The sequence below is a fragment of the Phyllobates terribilis genome, unplaced genomic scaffold, assembly GCF_046119375.1.
Source record: "Phyllobates terribilis strain yellow unplaced genomic scaffold, ASM4611937v1 Scaffold_3__8_contigs__length_932513732, whole genome shotgun sequence".
Classification (NCBI taxonomy): domain Eukaryota; kingdom Metazoa; phylum Chordata; class Amphibia; order Anura; family Dendrobatidae; genus Phyllobates; species Phyllobates terribilis.
Genome location: NW_027362763.1, coordinates 242,219,366 through 242,232,753, shown reverse-complemented (window position 1 = coordinate 242,232,753; position 13,388 = coordinate 242,219,366). Strand labels below are relative to the sequence as shown.

At 41.3% G+C, this 13,388-nt stretch overlaps 1 protein-coding gene across 1 annotated transcript in view; it reads left to right on the top strand.

The window, feature by feature from the left end:
* Positions 1–2,247: 2,247 nt before the first annotated feature.
* Positions 2,248–13,388, top strand: part of CCDC195 (coiled-coil domain containing 195) — a 44,795-nt gene continuing 33,654 nt past the window's right edge. The window contains exons 1-2 of the mRNA XM_073673500.1: positions 2,248–2,311; positions 5,232–5,469. Coding sequence (XP_073529601.1) covers positions 2,248–2,311; positions 5,232–5,469 — 302 coding nt within the window. The remainder of the gene's footprint in view (positions 2,312–5,231; positions 5,470–13,388) is intronic.

Here is a 13,388-nt window from a genome sequence, read left to right as displayed (position 1 = left end):
AATGGGCACATGGAATGACATGCCCCCCGGCTGGCGTGTTTTAAATGCCACTGTCAGAGATTGACAGCGGGATTTAACAGGTTAACAATCGCTGGCGGAGCTTTGCTCCACCCATAACTGTTAAAGGCACATGATTGCTGATTAAATCAGCCAGCATCTGCCAAGAAAGATGCGGGCTCAGAGTGCGAGCCCACATCAAAGACAGGGACATGACATATGACGTACAGTACAGACCAAAAGTTTGGACACACCTTCTCATTTAAAGATTTTACTGTATTTTCATGACTATGAAAATTGTACATTCACACTGAAGGCATCAAAACTATGAATTAACACATGTGGAATTATATACTTAACAAAAAAGTGTGAAACAACTGAAAATATGTCCTATATTCTAGGTTCTTCAAAGTAGCCACCTTTTGCTTTGATGACTGCTTTGCACACTCTTGGCATTCGCTTGATGAGCTTCAAGAGGTAGTCACCGGAAATGGTTTTCACTTCAAAGGTGTGCCCTGTCAGGTTTAATAAGTGGGATTTCTTGCCTTATAAATGGGGTTGGGACCATCAGTTGTGTTGTGCAGCAGTCTGGTGGATACACAGCTGATAGTCCTACTGAATAGACTGTTAGAATTTGTATTATGGAAAGAAAAAAGCACCTAAGTAAAGAAAAATGAGTGGCCATCATTACTTTAAGAAATGAAGGTCAGTCAGTGCAAAAAATTGGGAAAACTTTGAAAGTGTCCCCAAGTGCAGTTGCAAAAACCATCAAGCGCTACAAAGAAACTGGCTCACATGAGGACCACCCCAGGAAAGGAAGACCAAGAGTCACCTCTGCTTCTGAGGATAAGTTTATACGAGTCACCAGCCTCAGAAATCGCAGGTTAACAGCAGCTCAGATTAGAGACCAGGTCAATGCCACACAGAGTTTTAGCAGCAGACACATCTCTTCAACAACTGTTAAGAGGAGACTTTGTGCAGCAGGCCTTCATGGTAAAATAGCTGCTAGGAAACCACTGGTAAGGACAGGCAAGAAGCAGAAGAGACTTGTTTGGGCTAAAGAACACAAGGAATGGACATTAGACCAGTGGAAATCTGTGGTTTGGTCTGATGAGTCCAAATTTGAGATCTTTGGTTCCAACCACCGTGTCTTTGTGCGACGCAGAAAAGGTGAACGGATGGACTCACCATGCCTGGTTCCCACCGTGAAGCATGGAGGAGGAGGTGTGATTGTGTGGGGGTGCTTTGCTGGTGACACTGTTGGGGATTTATTCAAAACTGAAGGCATACTGAACCAGCATGGCTACCACAGCATCTTGCAGCGGCATGCTATTCCATCCGGTTTGCGTTTAGTTGGACCATCATTTATTTTTCAACAGGACAATGACCCCAAACACACCTCCAGGCTGTGTAAGGGCTATTTGACAAAGGAGAGTGATGGGGTGCTACGCCAGATGACCTGGCCTCCACAGTCACCAGACCTGAACCCAATCGAGATGGTTTGGGGTGAGCTGGACCGCAGAGTGAAGGCAAAAGGGCCAATAAGTGCTAAGCATCTCTGGGAACTCCTTCAAGATTGTTGGAAGACCATTTCCGGTGACTACCTCTTGAAGCTCATCAAGAGAATGCCAAGAGTGTGCAAACAGTCATCAAAGCAAAGGTGGCTACTTTGAAGAACCTAGAATATAAGACATATTTTCAGTTGTTTCACACTTTTTTGTTAAGTATATAATTCCACATGTGTTAATTCATAGTTTTGATGCCTTCAGTGTGAATGTACAATTTTCATAGTCATGAAAATACAGAAAAATCTTTAAATGACAAGGTGTGTCCAAACTTTTGGTCTGTACTGTATGTATACGTGATATGTTGTGCAGGAGTTAAAAAATAATTAATTAAACAGATTTTGTACTGAACTCCACAAAAATTTTGCAGCATTTCAAAAAGTCACTAATGAAGAATTAGGCTAAAACATCTGCATAACTAAAATCATGCCCAAAATGTTGAACATAAAGAAAAAAAAACACAGACAAAAAGTTCCTTCTACGTTCTTAGTGTTCCCAAAATGATTAGACACTTGTGTCAGAGTCACTAGAAACGTTATCTGTGCAGAAGGTACTTGATGCCTGTGCCCATAGTAAGGCGGAAGATTGCAGAGGAAAGAAGAGAACAGTAATGCGCATGCGCAAGATTTCCTCTCAAGCAGCCGACGTCACAGGGACAGAATGACGCTGATGGGAGGCGAGATATATGGAGATGAAGTGCGGAGACGGAGTTATCTTCCGGGCAGCGTCCTCCCCAGAGCCTGGAACAGGTAATTTACATAAACGGATAAAAGATGATTTATCAGCAACAAGGCATCTGATACGAGACATACAGGTAGCACTTTTTCTCAGCAGTCTTTCTCTGCAGACTATAACCTGTATGCCCATATTAATAGTTTAGATAGATCAAATGTGGTGGCAGATTCCCTTAAAATGTATTTTATTTCCATTTTATGTGATATACCAACACAAAGTAGCAAGTATATGTGAAGTGTAAAGGAAATGATGCAGCCCCCTGTAGTCTGATACCTATAAATAAAATTCTGAGTGACCAATTGTCTCCAGAAGTCACATAATTAGTAAATTGAGTCCACCGGTGTGTAAATTATAGCTGTTTCATGAAGGCCTCAGAGAATTATTTGAGAACATTAGGGATCAAACAACATCATGAAAACCAAGGAACACACCAGACAAGTTAGGGATAAAGTTGTGGATAAGAGTAAAGCAGCTTTAGGTTATAATAAATGCCCAAGTTCTGAACATCTTACAGAGTACTGTCCTACAAAGTATTGACTCAGGGGGGCTGAATAAAAATGCACGTCACAATTTTTAGATTTATATTTAAAAAAAAATTGAAAATGGTGTATAATTTCCTTTAACATTTCACAAATACTTGTTATTTTGTGTTGGTATATCACATAGAGTCCCTTAAAATATTTTTTATTGGGATTTTGTCACCACAGAATGACTGTTCAAACCAAAGTACAGGCACTTGGTGCTTCACGCTGGAGCCAATCATTTAAATACACCTTCCCACCTGCTTGGTTTCTATATACAGTTATATGAAAAAGTTTGGGCTCCCCTATTAATCTTAAGCTTAATGTTTTCTTAAAATTGGTGTTTTTGCAACAGCTATTTCAGTTTGATATATGTAATAACTGTTGGACACAGTAGTGTTTCTGCCTTGAAATGAGGTTTATTGTACTAACAGAAAATGTGCAATCTGCATTCAAACAAAATTTGACAGGTGCGTAAGTATGGGCACCCTTATCATTTTCTGGTTTTAAATACTCCTACCTACTTTTTACTGACTTACTAAAGCAATTTTTTTGGTTTTGTAACCTCATTGAGCTTTGAACTTCATAGCCAGGTGTATGCAATCATGAGAAAAGCTACTTAAAGTGGCCACTTGCAAGTTGTTCTCCTGTTTGAATCTCCTCTGAAGAGTGGCATCATGGGCTCCTCAAAACAACTGTCAAATGATCTGAAAACAAAGATTATTCAACATAGTTGTTCAAGGGAAGGATACAAAAATCTGTCTCAGAGATTTAACCTGTCAGTTTCCACTGTGAGGAACATAGTAAGGAAATGGAAGAACACAGGGACAGTTCTTGTTAAGGCCAGAAGTGGCAGGCCAAGAAAAACATCAGAAAGGCAGAGAAGAAGAAATGGTGAGATCAGTCAAGGACAATCCTCAGACCACCTCCAGAGAGCTGCAGCATCAACTTGCTGCAGATGGTGTCACTGTGCATCGGTCAACTATACAACGCACTTTGCACAAGGAGAAGCTATATGGGAGAGTGATGCGAAAGAAGCCGTTTCTGCAAGCACGCTACAAACAGAGTCGGCTGAGGTATGCAAAAGCACATTTGGAGAAGCCAATTTCTTTTTGGAAGAAGGTCCTGTGGACTTATGAAACCAAGATTGAGCTGTTTGGTCATACAAAAAGGCGTTATGCATGGCGTCAAAAAAACACAGCATTCCAAGAAAAACACTTGGTACCCACAGTAAAATTTGGTGGAGGTTCCATCATGCTTTGGGGCTGTGTGGCCAATGCCGGCACCGGGAATCTTGTTAAATTGAGGGACGCATGGATTCCACTCAGTATCAGCAGATTCTTGACAATAATGTTAAAGAATCAGTGATAAAGTTGAAGTTACGCAGGGGATGGATCTTTCAGCAAGACAATGATCCAAAACATCGCTCCAAATCTACTCAGGCATTCATGCAGAGGAACAATTACAATGTTCTGGAATGGCCATCCCAGTCCCCAGACCTGAATATCATTGAACATCTGTGGGATCATTTGAAGAGGGCTGTCCATGCTCGGCGACCATCAAACTTAACTGAACTGGAATTGTTTTGTAAAGAGGAATGGTCAAAAATACCTTCATCCAGGATCCAGGAAATCATTAAAAGCTACAGGAAGCAACTAGAGGCTGTTATTTTTGCAAAAGGAGGATCTACTAAATATTAATGTCACTTTTCTGGTGAGGTGCCCATACTTATGCACCTGTCAAATTTTGTTTGAATGCAGATTGCACATTTTCTGTTAGTACAATAAACCTCATTTCAAGGCAGAAACATTACTGTGTCCAACAGTTATTACATATATCAAACTGAAATAGCTGTTGCAAAAACACCAATTTTAAGAAAACATTAAGCTTAAGATAAATAGGGGTGCCCAAACTTTTTCTTATAACTGTATATCCATTCTTCTCTGGCTCCATGAAGCCAGAGCTGTCAATCAAAGAAGGGAGGTGGAGATTGAGTGAAAACAAGCAGGTGGGAAGGTGTATATAAATGATTGGTCTTGCCGTGAAGCACTAAGCTTGTCCTAACAGAGTCCGTTTAAGTTTGTGGGTGTATTGTGAAAAAAATGAGGAAAAGTTCACGGGGTATGAATACATTTTCAAGGCACTGTAGATGTGTAATATAATTTTTCAGCATATATGACAAGAATCACATACATCTATCGGCTTTCTCAGCGAGTTTTTGAAATGTGCATTTACACTACAGTAGGTAGCAGCAATCCTTTCGGGTTCCTCGTTACGTGCACGAGCATATGTTTAGGGTGCATCTTAGCTATGACAACAGGTTTTATACAATGTGATAAAAATAATTACAGAACAGACGTATGCCAGCTGGTAATAAAAATGAATACCCCAATTAATTCTGTTTTCCCTTCAGGCACGGCAATGACGGTCCGCCGGTATTCTATGTCTTCTCTTCTTTCAAGTTCTGAACACTGTAAACACAGTGCACACATGAAAAGACATTCAAGTAGTGAAACACTATCGGGTCCAAGGCTGAACCAAAAGTCTGACACTGATCTTCAGTTCGCCAAAGATGAGGAAACTGCTGCTGAAATGCTGGATACTAATATCCCCAAGACGAGATCTTTCCAGCAACATATGCACAAGTGCAGGTACTAGCTCGTGTTGTGTGCTGACCAAGTGCTTATACCTAACACACTACATACACCAACTATGAAGTCGACTAAGGGATTCCCGTGCTCTGTGGATGCCTCCTGACGGTAATAACAACACGTATATTTTACTGCAGTGGTTTCCAGTTTCGAGTCTTAAAGTCACATATTGCAGATTTTCCATTGATGGAAAAGGTGCAACATTTTTATTCATGAACCAATCAGATCCGCTATAGAAAAGTCCTTGAGCAAAAAAATAGGACAATCATGAAATGAAAAGTCAGAATTCTGAGGAAGACAACATTTTGCACTAAGATTCTGACTTATAGGCCCCTGTGCGCTGTAGTAAGATGCATGAAATTTTGCGACTCTAAACCACTTAAGGACTAGGTGATTTTTCATTTTTTGCTCTTTCGTTTTTTTTTCCTTTCCTTCTTCCAATAGCAATAACTTTTTTTATTTTTCCATTGACGTAGACGTATGAGGGATTGTTTTTTTTGGTGGAATAAGTTGTAGTTTTGAATGACATCATTCATTTTACCATGCAAAGTACTGAAAAACGGGAAAAAAAATTCCAAGTGGGACGAAATAGTGAAAAATATGCAATTTCCGTTTTGTTTTTATGGTGTTAATTGTAAGGTAAAAATGACCTGTCAATATGATTCTCCAGGTCAGTATAGATTTTTTTTATGTTAATTCAGTTATTTATTACATTTTGAAAAATATGAACAAACGTTTATTAGTCATGCAGGACCATCAAAACAAGAACGTAGATCATGTCCCAGTACATTTATCCATTTATCATGTAGTAATAATATACAAATAGGTCATTACGTGTCTAAACTTTAGATATAAAAAAAGAAGGGAGAGACAACAAAGACGATATAAAGATAAAGGAAAGAAAGAGAAAAAGGGGTGGATGGTAGTTGGGGGTTTGAAAATGGGGTGCCACAATAGTGCGTTTTGAATCTTATCTTAGGAAAAGATGGAAAAGTATGGAAATAATCAGAATCTTTAAATTCTTCCCATGGATGCCATATCTGCTAAAATTTTTCATATTCACCAGGATTCTCAGCTGAGAGCTTTTTCATCCCATAGAGAAATGATATTTCTTGCTTCCATTCCAACACAGAGGGAATATTAGTGGTGCGCCAGTGACATGATGAGCCAGTATAGATTATTTATATAGGGGATTTGAACCTGTAATGGTCTGCTCACTCACACTATATACTACAATACCACAGTACTGCAGTATATAGTGTAACTCATGGTATCCTATGAAGCTAAGCCTATAAGGTCGCAGTGAACTGTTAGATATGTGTGATTATTTTGTCAGTATCTTATCCCTGTTTCGCCCCTTATGGTGGCTGTGGCAGCTTTTTGAAACAAGTGGGATTATTTGTACTTATGTTCCCCCCTTTCTGCTACCTAATTTGCAGGGGCTATATATCTTTTGTCCTGCATTACAATGGGGCTACTGCACAAGCACTATTACCACTTTACCTGTTCATATTGCTAATATACATTGACAAGTGGTTTCTTGTGCCTTATATGTGCTATTTCAAAGTTAATTACCTTTGCTTCATGTTGTACTTTTGAATATTGCCTCTGTACTCCTTATAATTAAATAATAATTAATAATAATTATAAATAATTAATTTCGCATTGATGGTCTATCCTTAGGAGAGGTCATCATTGTCTGATTGACTGGAGTACGACACCCAGCACCCTCGCCGATCAGCTGTTATTGGTGGTAGCGGCTGCCGGCAGGAAGTGCTTGCTTGCAGAGCTGTCCGTCTACTTGTAGTGGCCAAGGCTTCGTACTATACATCCGTCTCCTATTCTATTCAATAGGATGTGCAGTACCCTGCGGCAGTCACTACAAGTAGACGACCAACTAAGTAAGTACTGGGAGCCTCCGCCACCGATAACAGCTGATCAGAGGGGGTGCTGGGTGTCAGATCCCGGCTGATCAGACATTGATGACCTATCCTATGGATAGGCCATCAATGTAAAAGTAGTGGACAACCTCTTTAATAATTTATCTATATAAAGGATTTATTACTCATGTATAGGGCTCCCTAGGGCCTTTCAGGATAAGACAACGGTGAGCGGGGGTGCTATTTCTTGCGTGCTTCTATAGGGTGCCAACCTCCGCAGTTAGGAAGGGTTACCTATAGGGTTTAGTATCTATGGAAAGTATTGTCTTTCCCCTTGTACCTCCTACAACTCTTACCCTATACTGAGTATTGGTAGTCTGTTGTGACCTTTTGGGCAACTTATCATTTTTTTGTTTGGGATGATATTTTGTTTTTCTTTTAATCATCACTAATAAAGAATAATTTTGTACTTGTTTTTTTTTTGTTAGGCTTTACAGGAGTACCAAATAGGCAGCTATGGGGGCCTTCAGAAGTTCCAGAAATATTGACTGCCTTGTACATTATTGTCTGTATACTTTGGAAGAGGGTAAACGTGTCTGTGGAGGTTAGGTTTTGTGCTCATGCACACAATAATGGCAAGTGCATGACACAGAGTGGTTATGGATCAACATTTTGTACCCAGACTCAGACTGGCCCACAGGAGAACAGGAGAATCCTTCGGTGGGCCCCTATACAGGAGTGGCCACCACTAGAGATGAGCGAACATGTTCGTAAAATGTTTAGTTTTTCAAATTCGGCATGAACATTACACATTCGGATTCGTGATCTGACACCCGTGCGTTTTTACTGAAAATCGGCACAATTAGGCAAAAGTGCAGGAAATAATCGCGTTTCCACTACCGTATTTATTAAGACTTTGGCTAGGGTAGTGGTGCTGTATGATGAGCGAGGGACTTGTTTCATGGGGGGAGGGTTTTGGGAGAATTCAGATTAGCGGCGAGCTGTTAATCTTTTTTTAATAACTTAATGTGTGCAGATTCTGGCAAGCCAATCAGGGCGCATGAACCATCCACAACGTCCAGACACAAGGGCTTCTGTCATTGGCTGCTGAAGTCACATATCCCTCTCCATATAACGAGCGGATATGTTGTTTTAGCGCCATTTTGTCAGTGTAACAGCGCAGAGAGGATGCTCCTGCTGCTGCTCCTGGATACTGAGAGATTTGAGATCGTTAGCTAGGCTGCTGCTTGTCAGATCGTTTAGATAGATAGGATCCTGTGTGGCTGAAAAATCTACCTTGGAGCAAATCAATCATTTTTGCTATTAGTGTGGTCCAGACAGAGACAGCAGGCCATATTTCAGCATAGAACTCTGTTGTGCACTGCTGATATTGTGCTGCATGCAGGATTAGACCTTTGAAACGCTATTTTTTTCTGTTAATACCTTTCTACTTACAGCAGGCCACATTTCACCTTGTAATTTTTTGGCGGTGAAATTCAGCTGTGTCCAGAGCTCGTATCAAGAGCTCGTCCACAGTAAAAAAAATCAAATTTTTTCTGTTACTAACGTGATACGGCAGGCAACATCTCAGCTTGTATTTCTTTGCGGTGAAATTCAGCTGTATCCAGAGCTCATCTACAGTAAAAAAAAAATATATTTTTTTCTGTTACTAACGTGCCACATACAGCAGGCCACATCTCAGCTTGTAATTTTCTGGTGGTGAAATTCAGCTGTATCCAGAGCTCGTCCACAGTAAAAAAAAAAATCTAATTTCTTCTGTTACTAACGTGATACAGCAGGCCACTTCTCAGCTTGTATTGTTTTGCGGTTAAATTCAGCTGTATCCAGAGCTCGTCCACAGTAAAAAAATATTTTTTTTCTGTTACTAACATCCTACATACAGCAGGCCACATCTCAGCCTGTAATTTTTTGGCACATATATTCTGCTGTATACAGGCCTCATCCACAGTACAAAAATCTATTTTTTTCTGTTACTAACATGATACAGCAGGCCACCTCTCAGCTTGTAATTTTCTGGTAGTGAAATTCAGCTGTATCCAGAGCTCGTACACAGTAAACAAATCTAATTTCTTCTGTTACTAATTTTTTGGTGCTGATATTGTTCTCCATACAGGGGTTTACATGATAAAATCTAACTTTGTTGTCTTGCTACCATGCTATATAAAGCAGGCCATATTTCAATAATTAATTCTTTGGTGCTGATATTCTGCTCCATCCAGAAGTTCACATTACTAGATCAGTATTTGCTGCTACTACCGTGCTACACAAACTAGGCCACATTTGAGATTTTAATTCTTTTGTGCTGATATTCTGCTCCATCCATTAATTCACAATAGAAAATCTCAATTTTTGCTGCTAACACTGTGCTACAGAAACTACGCCATATTTGAGCTTTTAATTCTTTGGTGTTGATATTCTGCTCCATACATGAGTTCACAATAGAAAATCTCAATTTTTGCTGCTAACACTGTGCTACAGAAAGTACGCCATATTTGAGCTTTTAATTCTTTGGTGCTGATATTCTGCTCCATCCAGGGGTTCACATTATAAAACCTTAATTTGTTCTGTTACTACCATGCTACAGAAACCATGTCATATTTGAGCTTTTAATTCTTTGGTGCTGATATTCTGCTCCATCCAGGGGTTCACATTACTAAATCTCAATATTTCTGCTACTACCGTGCTACAGAATCTAGGCCACATTTGAGATTTTAATTCTTTTGTGCTGATATTCTTCTACATACAGGGTTTCACATGATAAAATCTAACTTTGTTGTCTTTCTACTGTGCTACGGAAACCATGCCACATTTGATCTTTTCAATTCTTTGGTGCTGATATTCTTCTCCATACAGGGTACACATGATAAAATCTAAAAATGCAAAATTACATACTGCACGAGGGCTTGTCGCTGCTGCAGCAGTCGCTGCAACATGGGCAGAGTTGAATTGCACCATGTCGGCACATCGGATATCAACCGGTTAACCGGTAGGCCAAAATATCTCTATAGCAATGCAAGTCGATGACCCGCGGGTTGCGAATGGCGGAAGTAAGCACACAGCAACCATGGTTTCTGCAGCAGCACATCCAGGCCGGGATAGTGGCGGAGAAATTTCTGTACTACCAGTTTGAGGATGTGAGCCAGCCATACAAGACACGTGTGTGAGGTTGCCCTGGCGTAGGGCCACCACCAGGTTCGCAGCGTTATCCCTTTCTCTTCCCTGGCTCCAGATTTAATGGAGACAGCCATTGCTCAAACTCAGCCTGGATAGCTGTCCACAACTCTTGAGCTGTATGACTGCGATCTCCAAGGCATATTAATATAAACACTGCCTTGACTGCGCAGTACAGAGGTGGGAGAGATTCTCTCTGCACTGCTGGAATGCATGTCTCAATAAGGCAGAGGTTGAGAGTGCAGTTGGAGGCCCTAGAAGAGGTGGAGGAGGCAGAAGCAGTGGAGGAAGTTTTAGATACAGAGGTTTGTACAGCAAGCCTTGGGGATTCCAAAATTTGGTGTCTAGTGGCTTAGTTCTTCATCCCCTGGTGTGTAGTGGTTTAGTTCTCCAACCCTAGGTGTTTTGTAGTTTAGTTCTCCAACCCCTGTTGTCTATTAGTTTAGTTCTCCATATTCTGGTGTGTAGAGGTATAGTTCTCCAACCCTAGGTGTTTAGTAGTTTAGTTCTCCAACCCCTGTTGTCTAGTAGTTTAGTTCTCCATCTTCTGGTGGGTAGTGGTTTAGTCTCCATCCCCAAGCGCCCTGCAAGCCTTGGGGATTTCAAAACTTGTGGAGAAGCCCATTCCCCGCCTGCACCCACAGCCACCAGAGTCACCCAGTGCCCAGTCAGCGAGATGTAATGCTCCTGGCCATGCTTGCTTGTCAAGGTGTCAGTAATGAAATGCCCCCCAGCAGACATAGATTTTTTCAAGGAACGGGTGATGTTGTCTGCAACATGCTGATGTAGCACAGGCACATCTTTCTTGGAGAAGTAATGGCGACTGGGCAACTAGTACTGCGACGGCCATCAGCTTTTGGAAACCATCTGTATCCACCAGGCGGAAAGGCAGCATTTCCATGGCCAACAGATTGGAGATGGTGAAGTTCAAGCTCTTTGCTTTGGCATGTGTAGGAGGAAACAATATTTTATGTAAACTGGCGGCCCGCTCTCCCCAGTACCTCAAGCTTGAATCTGATGTCTCCGTTAAACCTGACATCCAAGCCCTTCCTGCCAACTCCAACTCCAAAATATCTCCCAGATCTGCACATTCCTCATCCATGAATCTGCGAAAACACTAGTGCACGCCTTCATCATCTCCCGCCTCAACTACTGCAACCTCCTGCTCTGTGGCTTCCCTTCTAACACTCTCACACCCCTCCAAACAATCCTAAACTCTGCTGGCCGACTAATCCACCTGCCACCCCGCTATTCCCCGGCTTCTCCCCTCTGTCAATCCCTGCACTGGCTCCCTGTTGCCCAGAGACTCCAGTTGAAAACCCTAACTTTGGCATACAAAGCCATTCAAAACCTGTCTCCTCCATACATCTGTGACCTAGTCTCCCAGTACTTACTGTGCCTGCACGCAACCTCCAATCCTCACAAGATCTCCTTCTCTACTTCCCTCTTATCTCCTCTTCCCACAATCACATACAAGATTTGCATTAAGCTGAAAAAGAGAATGGACAGCACCTCCAAAAACATAATGCCTCTCGGCAAAAATATATAAAACTGAACATGAGGTTCTTAGTTTAACATTCTGATCAGACTGTATGAAGCCCACTGCCACGTCGCCGAGAGGCATTAGATCAACGTATGTTTTTGGAGGTGCTGTCCATTCTCCTTTTTTCAGCTACATACAAGATTTCTCCCGTGCATCTCCCCTACCCTGGAACTCTCTACCCCAACACCTCAGACTCTCGGCTACCGTGGAAACCTTGCAAAGGAACCTGAAGACCCACCTCTTCCGACAAGTGTACAACCTGCAGTAACCCTCTCACCTACTGTATCCTCGCTCATGCCTTGTAGATTGTTTGTGCGCCCTCGTGGGCAGGGTCCTCTCTCCTCCTGTACCAGCTGGTGACCCCTTTTCACATGTAAAGCGCCATGGAATAAATGGCACTATAATAATAAATAATATAATTATACTATTTGTACTGTGGGTCAATTGGTACCACTTTCCTGGTTTCTGCCCTCAGTTTTAGCTGTTTTGGCAGCTTTTGCTTTTGGGCCCCTTTGAGGTGTTGTGTATGCGTTTGGTTTTGCCTCCCATTGAATGCAATGGGATTTGGATATGTTCAACGAACTGTTAGACGAATTGTTCGGAGAACATTGGTAAGTTCGCCGATCTGAAGTGAATCGAGCCTTCAGAGGTTTGCTCATCTCTAGCCACAAGCATCTTATATGAGCACTACTTGGCACAATACACTTGATTCACTATGTACAGACAAGACAGCATCTTTTTTATTCAACCCATTTTATTGCTATAGAAATTTGTGAATGAGGATAAAATCATATCTGCATGTAGCTGAAAAGTGGGGCTCTGGAGTTGATGTTACTGGTGGGTCCTTGGCACCTCAGTCCGACACTATTGTACCTATAGGTTATTCCATGTGCCCCCATATGGCACGTCATTGCCAACCAACTTCTCATGGATTCTTTAAGATTCAGAGAAATACCTGAATAGATACCCTTGTACTCTCTGATTTCTTTCTATGTCATTAACATGCAAACATTTATACGTAATTACTTTTTCAGGCTACATTGACCGCTTTAGAGGTATTTTACTTTACTGATTCAATTCAACATACATTATCACTCGGGTAATTAAGTCTATTCATTTGCGAAGTTCTAGCACTTGTGTGCATATGGGATGACAGATGAAGATTGATCACGTAGTAATTGCTGTTTTTCTTTGACAAACAAAAAAAACAAATGGAATCATTTTTTTTAAAAATCCTGCATTCTGCTCTAAAATCTGCTCCTGACTATTGTTGTCGCTAGAAACCGAATCACTCTGCAGCTCAC